Below are 16,487 nucleotides of genomic sequence, written 5' to 3' on the forward strand. Positions count from 1 at the left end.
GCTTTTAATTTTGTTTCAAGGTAACGTGGAAAAAATGAATAGCAAAATGGAAAAAAAACCAGGGAAAATCTGTAAACACGTCCCCTGAGGCTCCTCGTTTATCTCATTAAATGCTCTAGGGAAAACAGATGGAGAAACGAGGAGATCTCTTCTTCAGTATCTTATTCAGATTAAATTTCCAATATATAGAGTACTGGGAGGAGGTGGAGTAAGTCATTAAAAATGCTTTTGCTTGATTGAATTGCACACAGGTTCTGAAAGGTCAGACTTTGGTTAAAGAAAGGAAAGATCAAACATAACTACACGCAGTAAATAACATTAATGAACATTGATTTTGTATAAAATGCCATGGTTTATTTTGCCACTGAGAGATCAATTCTCTCTCTGCACCATCTATAACCATTGATACCCAGCTGGGGCCCAGTTCGTTTTACATTAGAGGGGAGCCTATTAACACTAAGAATCCACTTGGTGCAGCTAAACCTAACGGAAAACAAGCACACCATTGGTCATTCAACCATTAGCATTCAGAATGCCCTCAAAGCCCAGACACATGTATTGTAATGGTACTCTCAGCATATCAATTCAAGTCATTCTGTAGAGCTGTATACAGAAAGTCTCTAGTAAATCATTGCAATTTCCAATTCAGTAAATGATCAATACGTCAAAGCATGAGGTTGAAATGCAGGGCCTTTAAAACAAATCAGCACATAAGTGTGATTCATTTAAAAAACAGAAACATCTTTGTTCCCTTATATACAACATAATTCTCACTTCCTTATTCTCCACCCATGGTGCATTCAAAACGAATGGACAAATAAAAAAATACATGCTGACATCACGCTATTTCTAAGACGGACTCCCAGACCTGGAGAGTAATTTTGCAACTATATACAGTATGTCAATTAAGCCAGTTTCTCTAATTATTAACATGTTTAATTTGCAAGTTGACCCAGTGGAACGCTGAGCTCTTTGCTGGAAGAATAATGAACAGAAACCAATACTTCAACACGACACAAGAGGCGGGAATTGAGTCTCGGAGAAATAGTCAACACAAATGCAAGCTTTGCGCGGGAGAGAGAGCTGGAGCTCCAAGAGGTATTAAATAAAACCCCTTTGGACCTTAATGAATTCCTAAAGACACCGTATGTCACTGGGAGCAAATGATGTAAAATGGTCCCATTAAAGGTAATGAATCCATCAAAGGATGAATGGATTAGTCTTTATGGTGGATCAATAGCATGGAAATGGTATTGAATAGTATCGCGGACAGTGATTTATTCCACCGTAGAAAAGTGCAGGCATCCTACTGACACGTCAGTGGAGAGAAATGGGAAGAAAGGCTGTCAGGAGTGGTACTTAACTCTAGGATGCTAAAGCGGGTGGGAGACCAGTGTCAGGGAATGGAACTGAATGCCAATTATCAGTGCGCTGTTTTATACAAGGGTGCCGTGAAAGTGGCATTTTCTCTGCCACTCATTAGCTTCTTCACCAGGGCCGAGCAAACCTGTCGGTCATTCGTACAGAAACGGAGACTTAGGACTCGGGCTGCAGACTCGCATGAAAACGCACAACGTCGGGATTTCGGAGCGTGCAACGGAACGGGTACTTGCATCAGCTTGCCATTAAGGGAAGATGGAAAAAAAATGGGCTGTGTTATTTAGTTTATAGTATTTCGATGGGCTAAAAGTTAAAATCTACATTTTACATTTTGTTTCTGGAAACGGCCCATACCCCAGCCTCACCAGTATCTAACTTCCGACACCCCCTGCAGCTGCAGTGCTTTTTAATTTTCTTACACAGACTTCTTCCCTCCACATACAGTAATATTAGAAAGGCGTTTATTCCCCATTTGTGCGATTTGTTCATAAAACATGGTATTTTAAAAGTACTAAAGCGAGAAACCAGGAAACACAGCACTAACTGTAAAGATTATTCTTACAACAATTCTAGCTTTGACTCTTTGCGTCACGCTGCCGTGACGGCGCCAGAAGCCGTACATACGGCGGGTGACGAATGAAAGACTGCAAAAGCTCACGTCATGCCCGGTGTTTCATTCGGGGAAGCAGAAGCAGCATGTGAGCAGCAACAAATGTGCTATTTTTGTTTTTAGAGACCTGCGGGCAGCCAGAGGCAGGTCTCGTGCCCCCCCCCACACACACACACACACATGCCACTCGCTTCGCCACCGAGCAGTGTGTTTAAACTTCGCGCGGGCCAGACATTCAGGAGTGTTTACTGCTATTAGCGGGCCGCGGTTCAGCGTCTCGCTGGGCCTGATGGATGCTGGCAGGGCGATCGAACGACTTTAATGGGACGCCAGCGCCCTCAGAGGCCTAATTAAAGTGCAGCTCTCCAAGAGGACATGTTGCGCAGGAGAAGCGGAGCGTGCCATCGCGGGCTCGGGGGAGCAGCACCGCCCCCTCCCCACGCTCTCCAGGATGGATTTTTAAGGACACCGATGCAAAAGGGGGAAAACGGTTCGGACCGGGGGCCAGGCTCCCTGCTCCCCAGAGATCCCTCCCCCGGCACGCGCTCATTCTACTCCCCCTGTCACGACGACATTGCAATGGTTAACTCTCACACGGGGGGGGTTAATGGATTTTGTAATGACTAATTCACTAACTCCCCCCCCCAAGATGGAAACCTCTTATTTCTGCCATTGTAATGCTAACATGGGGGGAAAAAAACAAAGACATTCAAAATGCACTTTTACCGTCAGTTCAGGGCAACAGATGTTCAAATTAAATCACGTCAGCTTTCAAATCTGTGTTTATTTTTTGCACAGCTACTAGTTTAAAACGCAGTAAATATTTATGTGCTTGGGTGATAAAAGACAGAGATGCTTTATACAGATATTTATCATGCTCTATGAATATGGATTAGATGCCACTATCTGGGGGAATCTGTGGGCTACAGCACTGACAGCACAGCAGCAAGTGCTAGTCCAAATTAAACAATCAAGGTAATTATATGAGCAGCATAGTTTGAAGCTTTCATTTCAAATCTATTTACTCTCTAAAAGCCCCTTAAAACTTGAAAATGTGTTGTGTCGATGCATCCCTTTGCAACAGAGGCGGCACATGTTCTGCTTGATGTTTGCTGCCATGAGTAAGAACCTGGTTTTCAGCTTAGGTGTTCTCTAACCCCTTCAGGCAAACGCTTTTGAAAACCCTCTCATCCCGACTGGACTCTGCAAGTCAATCAAACTGCATTAGTGGTACTAATTGTGATTTGATCACCCTGGCGATATAAATGTCACGGGCTCTTACTGCTGTTTGACTCTTTGCTGCTTTTTGTTCTTCTTTACATGGATTCTAAAAGTCAAGGAGAAGAGGGCAAGGCTGTGCAGACCCCCCTTTGTCTGAGGCGAGGACAGGAAGCAGCTCACCTGACAGGTCCCGGCCCACCCCCAGAGCGAGGCCGTCCTTGATCCAGAGCACGATGCCATGGTAACCGGGGATGGCGCAGTGCAGGGTCACCGGCTGCCCGGCGATGACCACCAGGTCCTGCGGCTGCTGGGCAAACATGGCGAGCACTCCTGAAAGAGAGGGGGGGAGAACAGAGGGACCTGTCAGGGACACAGGCGTGGGCCGCGCGCACCTTGCAGGACCTCTGACCAGAGGGGCAGATCTTGTCGCCACCTCCTAAAACCACAGCCGACAAGGCGGAGACCACCCCCCACCCCCACCCCCACCCCCGCCAAGTAACGCATTGTTCGGTTTCTTTGTCAGAACTAGAAGCATGCAAATTCTTCGCTCAACCACTCAAGATAATTAAATGTCATGATCAGGCCATTTCCCCACTGCTGCTTCCAATACAAGATCACTGGGGAGCCGGAGCCCAAACTGGCAGGCAACGGCCACAAGGCAGGGTACACCCTGCTTGGAGTGCCAGTCCATAAAGATGGCATACACTCACACCAGGGCCAGTTTTCCCAGAGGCCTATTAACCTACCAGCAAGTCTCCAGAGCAACCAGAGGAAACCTATGCAAACACAGGACAACGTGCAAACTCCACAAAGATGGCATCCCAGAGTAGGACTTGAACTCGGAGTCCCAGTACTGTGAGGCAGCAATGCTAACCGCTGACATACAGGTAAATTGCATCTACATACATTTAGATCACACATGCACACATTTCATCTTGCTGAGGTTGCCATACATACAGTATACTTCCAATACAGTTCCCATGCTGAAGATCACAATCCTTTCCTTCAGATCAACACTAAAAGCGTGGAACCTTTAACAATTTCATGATGGGAAGCTAAAGGAATAGCACTTTCCATCTCCATCTCAACAGCAGACAGGACACATAAAGGACTGGAAAAAAACAGACATTTCTGTCAAACTATAGTTTTGCTTCTGAAAAGGTGTGTTTCTCTTTACTTCTCAGGTCTGAGGCACATCGCAGCTTGAGACTAGAGCTGCTGACCTGAGTGCGAGGCTAATCTGTCTGTCTCCTCACACCCCCCAGCGCATACACATCAACAGATCACCCCCCCCCCGCCCCCCAACAGTGTGCTGATGCGCAGCAGCTGTGCTTAGGCAGAAAACGTGATGCCATGGGGGGGGGTTGATGGCGGCGGCAGACCCCTCTTAGTGCGGGGGCTCTGAGTGCCGGCTGATGAAACTTATTGGAAGGGGGCTCTTAGGCAGAGGTGTTAGCGACATGGACACCAGCAGTGGTAAAAGCTTTTCCACGCTGAAGTGGGTAAACAATCTCTCCTGCACGAAATAAAAAAAAACAGGCTAATTGAAGTCCCTTGTCTAGGTTAAAAAAAAACAATACAAATGCTTTCAAATATAAAGCCATGAGGGCTGATGCTTTATTCCCAACATTGTGCGTATCTTTACTGTGAAACGCAAAGCACGGTAATGGAGAAAATGACTGCATTCCTGAATTTACACGGTATGGTTTTCAACAGCAGTGTTATCCCCAGGCAGCCTGACCTCATCCCCTGCCAGTCCTCAGAAGCGAGGGGAAAGGTCGCACCTGCTTGGTACTGGACTGGGAGAGCCCCGAAAAGGAGCTGGTTCTTCTCCATGGACCAGAACTCCCAAACCAGCGCCTCCAGCGCGCTGGCCTGTGGCCCTGCGCTGCGGGAGGCGCCATGCTTCCCGATGGGACGTCGCGAGCAGGCGCTGTTATCCTGGGCTAAATTACACAGTGAGCTTGTACAACTCGACCTCCCGGAATATCCCCCGAGACTTCGACCGATGAAGTCATTTATCACTTCCCCACCCGTCCAGCGGTACAGAGGCGTGCTGTGCGCTGCCCAGGCGGACGCTGTTCTCCAGCGGTGGGGAAAAGTGTCCTGTCCTATATGTGGAGGCACTGTGGGGTCCTCAAGGATGGGGAGCAGTGTGCAAGTACTGTAAGAAGATTACAGTACAGCCGACAACATTTATTCATTCTTCTTTCTTTAGATAGCAAATGAAGTTCCCTTAGACCTGAAGAACCATAATGGACCGACTGTCATAAGCGTTCTCAGCATCCACACTTGTTGAGTGGCACGCGGAGCCTGTCCCTTCCATTTCTGGTCCATTGCTGCATTTTAATGACCAGCATTTCTATGGCTGCCATTACCGGTGGTTCTTTTCATACTGTATCTTAATAAAAGGGAGCGGCCAGAAAGATAAACCCCTTTTAAAAATGGCTTCTACTAATAGGAGGTGGAATATGGTAATATGCTGAGTGTTGTTCTTCATTTTTAACATGCTTAAATGGAAGAAAATCCTAACACGGACAACCAACTTTATGTTTACTGCAAGATAACAGCTGTGCAATTCTGAGGACAGAGATTCAATAATTCAAACCCCAACCACTTTATTTTAATTCACCTGCTGATTTATTCAAAGCTTTTTAGTTAAGAGCATGCATACGTCGGCGCTTATTCTTTCAGACAAAAAAAAATAATCCGAGCTGTTTAAAATACTACAATGCAGCGCTTTTCCGTTTTGTAGAAATATTACATTAGGGAACAAATCAGTCATCCCTATACTCTAAACCCTGCACAAATTGACTGATGGCTTGTTGAAAGGTGAACGCAGAGTGTATGGATTGATTTATATAGATTTCTCTTTCAGTTCTGACATTATCTCCATTTGCCCATTATTAAATCAGCATTCCGCCATGTGCAAGCTGAATTTTTAAGCCCATATTGTGCTATTTATCTTTCTCGTTGTTGGTTTCTCTCGGAATGCTCTGTGGAGCTATCAAGTTGTTTTGTACGACTACTGTATTACCCAGGCCGCTTTGTTAATACCCCATGAGAGGGCCTTGTCTTTAGTGCGCGCATGTTCCCAGACAAACACGCACGTGCGCTCGAGAAAGACCCACACGATCCTCGCAGAACAAAGGCCTTGTGCGCCAGGAGGTGTTACTGTGAAGATACACAAGCGGCAAACCAGGGCTGAGGGATTTGCTTTTTCCCCAAAAAGAAACAATCTGGGATCAAGAAGCTCCACCTGTCTTGAAGTGCTTTAATGCTCGAGACACCCAGATATCTACTGAACGAGCACCCCCCCCCCCCCCCAATACACACACTTCCCCTTCTTTCTCCCCCCTCAAAAACACCCTTCTCTCCCTTCATGTCAGCCCCCCTGCTGTCACAGTAACAAATTAGACAGACGATGATTACTTTCTCTAGTGCTGCTTCAGCCTGCCCTCCCCTCGCGTCAGGTCTCCCGCTCTCCTGTAATTATTACCACACAGCCTAGGGTAATTATTTTGATTATCGCTAACGGCTAATTAGAAAAAAAAACAACAAAAGCCAGCCCTTCATCTGTGAACACAAATATCCGCGTGTCCCCCTGCCAACACCCTCCCCTGACTGGAGCTTCCTTTATTTCACTTCTCAAACGGAGACCCGCGGCGGAGCCGAGCGCACGTTGCAAACCGCGGGAGAGACGGGAAAACGGATCGGAACTCCCGGATCTCTGCGGGCCTGCACTCTTCTGTCCGAGGAAGGGATTTCCTCCCACCGGGAGACCCAAGCGGAGGGGGGCTCCACCCAGGAGGGAGGCCAGGCCAAGCACTGCGCTGCACGGACACGATTACACAGGAACGGGGCCACAACCCGCCGACTCTCTCGTTTGGCGACGGTCCCGGGATCCAGCTGCGCAGTGGCCCTGGTTTGTTTAGTTTGTTTTTTTTTTTAGAACAGACGTTACGAAAACAAACTCTTGATACAGTAGGTGGCCTTACTGAACTGTCTATTTGTTCTTGTATCAAAAGCACGGACCACACAACCGCAATCCCGCAGTCTTTCGGACGTCTCGGGTCTTCGCTCCAAACCAGCGGCGTGCTTCTCTCAACGGCATTAATGGGCCGTTCTCGCGCCTTTACCGCTCGTTGCTAGGAACGAGGAACAAGAAAACCCCAAAAGACCTCTGAAGAGATGGCTTTCGCTGCCCGCCCCCCCCAAAAGCGAGAGGACTGTGCAAACGCTTGCATCACCAAGGAAAGCTGACCAGTCAAATCGAGAGGGGCTTAGTCATCTGCGATCCACCCTCTCAGATGGCGGACACGCGCAGGGGAGTGTGTGTGTGTTGTTTTGTTCGTGGGGGGTTACTTCTTCAGATGCCGAGGCAGGAGAAGGTCTGGCGAATGCGCCCCGGCTGGATCACGCGGGCTGTTCGCACACGCGCCCGTCCCATCTGCCTCGCTCACACACTCCGGGGGCAGTGAAGCCCCTGTTCGCAGCAGGGCCCGCCTGCCCCCTCGCTCCCCTCCTCACGCCGGCGCAGCCCCGAGTGAATCAGAGCATTGCGCTCAACCAAGTGAAAACAACAGGTTTGTTCCACCCCCCCCCCCCCCTCTCGTCAGCCATGAGGAATGGGTCGATAACACCAGATGATCAGAAGTCAGAACAAAACAACCGGGCAACCCATGCAGCTGGAAAATGAGAAAGGAGGAGAAAAAAACCAAACCAAAACAAAACATCTCCTTTAGAGCATCAGGCTCCATACAAGCAGGGACTGTAAACCGGGTATTGTTGATTCTGTTGTAGCTCAGGTGCTGGCAGGCTGATTTGCCGAAATCCCTTTTAATAACGCTTTATTAACCTCACTAACGGCAAAGGAGAATGGTCCCTGAAAATGTCTAGACAAAGCAATATGCTTCGAGAGAGGGGCGGGGGGCAAGGGAGGTTGTTGAGCTGGGTTGAAATAAAGCAGCTATGTAGTACAGTGGGTACACATGATTCTGCACCTGAACACCACCGGTTCTGTTTGTAATTTCAGATAACCTGAAGGTGCTTTATCCAATAGCGCCAACTCGTCGAGTGTGCGTCTGTAGGGGGGTAAGCTGTTTAGTTTAGTAATTACCTGAATCTCTCCAATCTTCCACCGTGCGAGAGCGTGCACGCGCGTGTGATGTTTGTGTGCACTGTGAGCAGCCGGCTTAGTTTGTGGATAATCTTTATCCTACCAGTATGCTGTGGATGTGGGGGACATGATTGTGTCTAGATTATAGATGATTGATTGGATTTTTTTTTCCCGCTAGCTTTCAGCTACAGAAGAGTAAGCAGCAGTATTTGCTTTAAGAATATCCTGTCCCGGCTGCAGGACACTGATGAGTACAAGTAGGTGAAGGTGGCTTCGCGTCTGGTAAGAGATACAGTAACTAGGACCTGTCCATTCATGCACTTTTAGAGTGGAGCCGTGCAATTTAAGTCAGGACAGAGACTGCTCATAACGCAGGATCCTACAGGGCTAATGATAATTAAGGAGGGAGAGTTATTAGCTTGTTCTCTATTTGTTTTTGTCAGTAATGATTAAACAAAACCTCTGCAATCAAAATCTTATATGATGCCGGAAGACAAACCTAAAATTGAACCACAAGAACTTGTTGCTTGTTTAACGCCAGCACAGCGTTTCCATCCTCATCAGGACCAACGGTACAAATGGCTTCTGTTTCAACAGTCCAATCCCATTTGTCAAGATGACTGACTCAGAAAGCACAAAGAACTGACTGCTATCAACCAATACAATACAGTAACAATTAAGAGCTTTAATTAATTTTAATTACTCAAAATGAATCGTCTTGTTCTCGGTGATTTGCAGAACTCCTACCACCCCTGATGGCACCACTTCAGAAGAACGTTTTGAAACCTAAACTCCTCCCATGGTCTCCCCCCCACCCTGAAATAAACGCCCCTTCTCCACTGCAGCTCGTCTGCTTGGCGATCCCTCTCCGACACGGGCATCTGCTGGAGCCTCTGTCCCAACATCACGCGTCGCTCCTCAGGCCACAACCCCGTCCGCTTTCACCCCGAAAGACGAGCTCCGACGCTGCCCCGGGCTTCGCTCTCCTCGTCACACGCTGGCGCCGCCTGAACGGGGAAGTTTTCCTCCAGCACGCGACAACGGCTCTACTCATCGCCCCAGACGCCCCCTCTCCCCCTGAACGGCACAGGCTGTGGACATCTAACTTAGCCAGGCAATGCGGGGAGGAGAAGAAGCTGCCCGACACTTTAATAAAACACATCGCACAGTGGAAGAGTGGAACAGTGTCTTGCTCTGTGCCCACGGTAATTCCTGATTATGCTTTCTGAAGTGATACAGTGAAAATGAAGAGAGAGGTGTGTGTGTGTGTGTGTGTGCGCGCGCATTGGACAGGGGGTGCACAGCATGGCAAATGGACATAATAATACCTCCCAGAAAAGAAATGCTGCATGTTGCCTTTCCATTACTTCTGTTTCGCCCAGAGTAATTTGTTTATCAGTCAACTGAACCCACTTTCCAAGACACTTAGGATATTTGCATACTGTACAACCTGCTGGCAATGCTGCCGTTCGCTGTTAAGACTCCAATCTTCGAGCACTCTGCCAATCAGCTTTGAAATTACCATTAAAACCGCGCATCCACTTGAGCTGGCATGTTTACTAATCAGCTATTCTGCAGCAGAATGCAGATATATTTCATTCCGTTTCATAATCACAGCATATTATTCTGATATATCCCGCATTTACATTTGTGTGCAAGTTTCAATGAAAGGCATCGGTAAGTGGTCCCAACAGAGCTGGTAGGTTATCCATGTTTCCGATCGGCTGCTGTTAAGGTGGTCCTGGTCCCCCCAGAGCTGCTCCGTTCCTCTGCCATTGGTGGGGCAGCGGATCTGAAACCGTGCTCCATCCTTTCAGGCAAGCAAACTCCCTGGGAAGCCTCCTTCACTTTTCAACTTTGACACGGAAGAAGGCATTTTGGCACCAATAAGATTTAATTTTAAAGGATTCTATATTGGTTCACATTGCACTTGAAACAGCTAAAACTGCACAGCTCTGCATGAGAAATACCCTGCAGGTTAACTGAAGCGCAATTTTTATATAATCCTGCAGCAGCAAGTGACTGAGCCGAGCATGGTTAAAATGGACAGTTTAAAAATGGAAATTGCATCTTTCAATTCAAGATTTAGAGTCAAATTAATGTATTAAACTCTGATGCCACCTGCACAAAAGCAGCTTGAGTTATTTGAGTATATAATATTGGTTACAGAACTCCCGCGGTTCAGTTAATCCATGCCTGAGGACCTAAATAAACACAAACCCAAGCAATATGGATTACCTTATCTAATCTGATCTCCACCTAATTGAATTCTGCCTATTGGGATGACCTGTTCTCTGGATCAATCTGTGCTTTCTATCTTTCTGCCTATAGATCCGTATCTAACTGTTTATCTCTGGCTCTTCTATCAGCTTATCTTCCTATACATCAATTTGGTTCACTAATTCTCATTGCCTTGGCCTGACAGACTCTGCACACTTATCTCTTCACTTCAGCATAGACACACTGCAGCACTGATTACCAACAGGCTTCAAATGAACTGCGGTAATTGTGATGTAAAACCCACAAGGCAAGAGTCACCGGCGTCTATAAAAGTGAAGGAACATCCCCTTGAGATATGAATAGATTTTAAACAATAAAAAGGACAGACTTCTATGTTAGCGTATGTACAGTACTGTACTATATGTCACATCTATTTTACTGTCTACAATTACAAGAACACAAGGGGCCCGAAACAGAGGAAACAGAGGCTTCCGTGCAAGCCAACACAGATTCACAGAAGGGGTTCACAGAGATTAAAGGAAGATGTCTGACTTAAAACCTCAGCATTAAAGCGAAAATCTGAATGTGTTACTCTGATAGCACATTTAACTTAAAAAAATACCCATTATTGACACAGACCCAAGTACAACAGGCATGTGGTTTCAATGCTATACAGTAAGTGCTCGTCACACTGGCATAAACGGTCATTTACGAACCGTGTCCCAAGTGTATGGTTTAAACCATCAGTTCAACTAAGGAGGCCGTTAACTAGATGATTCAAACCCACTCCGATTTATTCAAAATTACTGGGAGGGTCACTAAAACAACCTGCATTGGAAGGCAATACATCAAACTTCACTAACTAAGACTAAGAAGTACCAGGCAGAGCTGTGCAACAAGTTGCATCTGAACTCCGGACGAATCTCCATGGCCGTCCTACAAGGAGGTGCCCTGAGGTCGATATCGATCTGGTCCTTTTCGCCACGCCTTTGAACTAATTGCTCAGAGCCCCAACGGAATGTCAGCCTGAAACTGCCTTCTGCCCAAGTCGAGTCAAATTATATTATCATGCCTTCAAGTTGTAATGAGCACAAGAAGAGGCCCGGAGCTTTAATAAGAAGACAAAGAGACAAGCCCCCCTATCCCCTTCTCCCCTGGGTCCCTCATACTCAGAGAAACTTCAGTCTTTCGTCAACGCAAGCCGATCACTCACACACTAACTCCTCGAAACCAGTAGGCATGTAGGTGCAGCACTTGATTGACGTACTTAATTATCTGCGGCGCAATCACTAATTTAACAATCCCACAGAACCTTGCCGAGAAGTGCATCAATTAATTAAGGGAACGCGGACGAGAAAGGCAGTGTATTTATTACTTCGAGCAGAGGTTTTAGGTTCATTTCATTTAGATCTCGGGGCTCGATGAATGCATTAATGCTCTGCTGCAACGGAATGCTATTTCTTTTCATTAGGCGCGGGCTTGGTGGCGACGGGTGTTAACTCTTCTGCCGTCCCGCTGTCCCTGCGTGAGTGACCAGGAGGGACTACGCCACAGAGAGCCCAGCTGTCATGACTGACAGCTGCTGCTTCCACTTCTGACTCCTGCACGGTTTATGTATGGTCTACAGCACCGGCTCCGTCAAACACGTCAGGCATACAGATTAAAGCCTTTGTTCATTTACTGAACGTGTGCTATATCGTCAGGAACTTGAAAATGAAATGCCGCAGTCCAGGTATTGTTTGGACCGCCAGCATTCTGCGCATTACAATACATCCGCAGGGCTTCATCTCCAACTACCTATTACAATTCACTGTAATATGATGTCTAATGGCTTCCTAAAAAAGGTGTTTTTAATTTGTATTCCTAATATTGACCCGTACTGCATTACTAGGCTCAACGATTTTCAAACATTTAGTTTTTCCTCCATTTACCCTAAATTGAGCAAACATGTGTATAATATACTGTGCAGATGTGTGCTTTTATTAAAATATGCTTTTTCAAAACACAGCATCCAATAAATGCTGTTGTTTTAAGTAATAAAATATTTATAGTCGTAATAATAAATATACATCCTCCACTAGCTGCCCTCGTAGCCAAGGTTGAGTTTCTTCCTTGATTGTCTTCTTAAGACGGGTTTGGAGACCTGCACTAAAACATTCAGTTTAATGCGGAGTGGTCTCAATTTCAAGGTATTAATTTCATCTTTAGAGTGACAAAATCCTTCAAGCGGCCATGGATGGGAGATTAATGTTACCTAAAGACAGTGTGTCAGCAGTCATTTATGCAGAAATTATGCATCTTCTGAAAAAAAAAAATACATTCAACCAAACTAGAATAAAAACAAATCTGAGCAAAGAGGCAAAGTTCTCACCATTCAGAAAACTCATTAATCAAGCATCAGAACTACAGCCATCTTTCGTGTCAAGAAAAATGATTTAAGCAATGATTGGTAGAGCACCATGTGCAGTATTCTGGCATTTACAGGCCTGAATCCTAAACTGTGATGGGACGAACCTAAATCAAACAATATTAGGTCAACCGCGTGCTTCTGCTGCAAGATTTATAGCAATGCCTTTGTTCTTCAATCTGTAAAAAGAAAAAAAAACTTGCAATTTGCTGAATGGGCACATTCTAACGACATGAAATTAAGAAAAATTGTAAACAGGTGCAGCAGTGATAGTTTGGTTCCTCTTTATAAAGGTGTGCTCACTGCGCAGAATAGTCACATCGCACATAATTCCTAAAGCAAGCACATACATCGGGATCTTTGACCCATCCATCTTTTTTTTTTTACCCCCAATTAAAAATAAATCCTACCAGAAATGCTGAAAGACAAATGGCCATTCTCGCTCCATGGCTATCGGCCACTGTTTTGCTTTTCACTTGCTGTTGAGTCTTTCCATTGTTGCAGTTGAGTTTTGTCTTTGAGCTGCGCTGAACTCTCCAATTCTGACTCCTGCCCATCACGTGGCGAGCAGTGCACAGAACAGATGATGGGGGGGGGGGGCAGAGAGAGAAAGAACGTGATGCAATTTGATTAACTGGCTATTGCCGAGTAAGATGTCTTTGATGCGTCTCGCTGTGTACAGGGATTGAAGGTATTACACCTGAATGCTTAAAGGAGATGTTCAGAAATCCAAATCATGCTCACAGTAAGAGCAAGATTTAGCAGTAATTGCTTTCATCTCCATCTAGCCACTGACATTTCTGGCAAGTGTAAAATTACCTTCGACAGGGCACAAACACTGGAAAAGAGCCCAGCAGAAACATTTACAGGGGAAGACATAATCCAAGATTAGCTAAGTATAGTGTAGAAAAAGCACACGGATGTGTGGCTGTGAATGGTAAACAAAAACGTGGCGGAGCCCCATGTACAAAACTGCTAAACAGATAAAAGGTAGCCTTCAACAGCGCAGACTGCATACAAAAAACTACTCTTGAGAAGCACAAAAGAGTTTCCTGCTTTTACCGCTTTCAGGAGGGAACGAGTGATTTCAGTTAATCCCTAAAACGGCACCGTAAAACTCAGCAGTCCATTTTTTCCTTCTTTAGACGATACTTTTGTAAATATTTTATTTTTGTGGTTTTAAGTCCATTGAAAGAACACCTCAGAACCCCCCCCCCCAAAAAAAATACAACCTCACAATTATATTATAATAATATAACTATGTATTCCCAGACGGGAATAATAAATACGGCAGGAGGCCCAGCCAACGTACTGGGATATTTGCGATTTAATAAACGTGTTTCTGAAAAAAACAGCTAAAGTACGGCGGATGTCCGGAGCGGGAAATATAAACATCGCTGTTGCTGCAAGCTCCTACATTTCACTTTTTGCTATCGTGAAGGAGAGGACAAGACCGCTCGAGCAGAGGAGTCAAGACCGACCGTTCGCAACGATGAGCTGGTAAATATCAGAGGAAGCGACAGAGGAAGGAGAAGACAGCAGACGTGCTTCACCTGACAGCAAGGGAAACACAGGGGATGTCGCAGGGCAGGCCGGTGCGAAGACGAGAAGGAAAGTGCTCTATGAGAAGCTGAGCAGAGAATCAGGAGGAGAGGTAATAAAACCGACAGCTGAAAAAGGGCTTGCAGGCTTCCTGAGCCCAGGAACCTTTTCTCAAGTCACGTTCGGAACTCTCTTTCTAATTTTCTCAAGGAGATGTTATGTCTAGGGAGAAAGCGAATAGGATTTGCAAGTTCAAGGAAGAAAGGGTGTAACGATTTCCTCCACGGATAAGGATGCGCCACTTCGGGTTTTAGTCTGTTTTCTGCTGCGAGGAAAACGTGTATAAGAAGAGAGGAGACGAGATCCAAGGTTTAATGTTAGAACAACTCCACCACCTAAACGGTTGATTATGCTTTAACTCGGGTAGGCTGACATCTCACTGCATCAACAATAAATGGAATAAATGAAATGACATGATATAAAAAGCTGACCTGGAATTAGCATTTTCACCAAAGAATTCTGAGTACCGTGGGTTTGTTTCCAAGGTAACTGCTGTCCAAAGTGTTCTAGAAACTTTATTCCACCCCTGTCTTCCCTTATTAAAACACAATGCAGTTTAACCTCGTGGAACACTGCTGTCAATATTTTTAATGCACCGCAGAAGACGATGATCTGAGTGAGACAGTACGTCCACGCACACTTAGGAATCTGCCAAGGAGACGAGAAGTGAGAACCGATTTCTATGTGCAAATGGCTGATGCCATACAGTTTTTAGTGTCCTTTTTTCGTTTCAAGCATATCCTTTTCAGAAATACGCTGCTGCGGACCTTAAATAACTGTTGCAACTGCCACAATTTTCGATCACTATCTCCAGCTAAATCTATTCCTACCCTTACCTCCACGAAATCATTCTGCACTTACTGCTGCTGCTTAATGGGAAACATATGGTCACAATATTCAATATTGCCATCAGCGAAAGGATGGGTATTGCTTACTTCAACCGGATCAGACACGAGTCTTATTTCTACCAAACTGTTGTGCCTCACCTTCTATTTCCACATGTTTAGCCGTTCGATTAAAGGCTGGGGGTAGGGGAGATGTTGATGAAAGCAACAGTGCTCATTACAGTTTTATGCAATCTCAAGCACCTTTCAAATGAAAGAGCTACACACCTTGTCAGGACGAAGCCCTCGGCTGCCCTGTGTAAACATGTTTTTAGAGGAATAACTGAACTAAGTAATTCAGAGCAAAACGATGATAAAGGTTCTCAATAAGAAAGCACATAGTGTTTCCTTTATGGACAGGCATGGCAAAGAATTTGGCTACGATCCCTGAAAGCTCAGGAAAGTAGCTTTTCAGAAGATGTGCCTTGTTTTATAGACTTTAACGCTGCATCAGTATGGAAGTGCTACTGACTTAAAATGTCTATAATGTCCAAAAACATATAATGTATTTTAATGCTGCTGACCCAACAGCAACATTAAATGCACAACAAATACGAAAGCATTGACTATTACAGTTTTACCATTTTATTAAGGTTACCAAAGAGCTACTGTATGTGGGAAGAATGGCTTCCTCATCCGCACTCTTGAGTACTTGCTGTTGTCATTGAAGAAAACCGCACACCACCGACATGTGTTTTTGGGCAACCAAGACAGAAGAAGGCTGTCTTATACCAAACACTAAAAACAGAAAAGTAACACATCACATGTAGGATTTTGGTACTGTACAACAGATTGCAAAATAGGTAGTCCGAGGGGAAACAGAAATGAGTGTCTGCAAGAAATAGTGTAGGAATTGAGAGGTTTAATTACAATACCAGTGATGATTTCCTAGTTCAGTTCAAATCAAGATTGCTCCCCATTCTCTATTTTATTGTACAATTTTGTTTTCTCCCTAAATACCTCTGTGGGTGGGAATCAAACTTAATTAAAGCAGGCCCTATGGTGGGTTGCTCTAAAGCTGGTCTAAATGCAGTTACACTTCCA

General features: G+C 45.5%; 1 protein-coding gene across 2 annotated transcripts in view; it reads right to left on the reverse strand.

Annotated features, from left to right (window-relative positions):
- The window catches only part of kirrel3a (kirre like nephrin family adhesion molecule 3a), a 304,458-nt gene that overhangs the window by 185,471 nt on the left and 102,500 nt on the right, over window positions 1–16,487 (reverse strand). For both annotated transcript variants that reach the window (XM_088939485.1, XM_088939484.1), the window contains exon 2: window positions 3,392–3,541. In XM_088939485.1, coding sequence (XP_088795611.1) covers window positions 3,392–3,541 — 150 coding nt within the window. The remainder of the gene's footprint in view (window positions 1–3,391; window positions 3,542–16,487) is intronic.

Source organism: Atractosteus spatula, chromosome 22, assembly GCF_055471065.1.
Source record: "Atractosteus spatula isolate fAtrSpa1 chromosome 22, fAtrSpa1.hap1, whole genome shotgun sequence".
NCBI classification, from domain to species: domain Eukaryota; kingdom Metazoa; phylum Chordata; class Actinopteri; order Semionotiformes; family Lepisosteidae; genus Atractosteus; species Atractosteus spatula.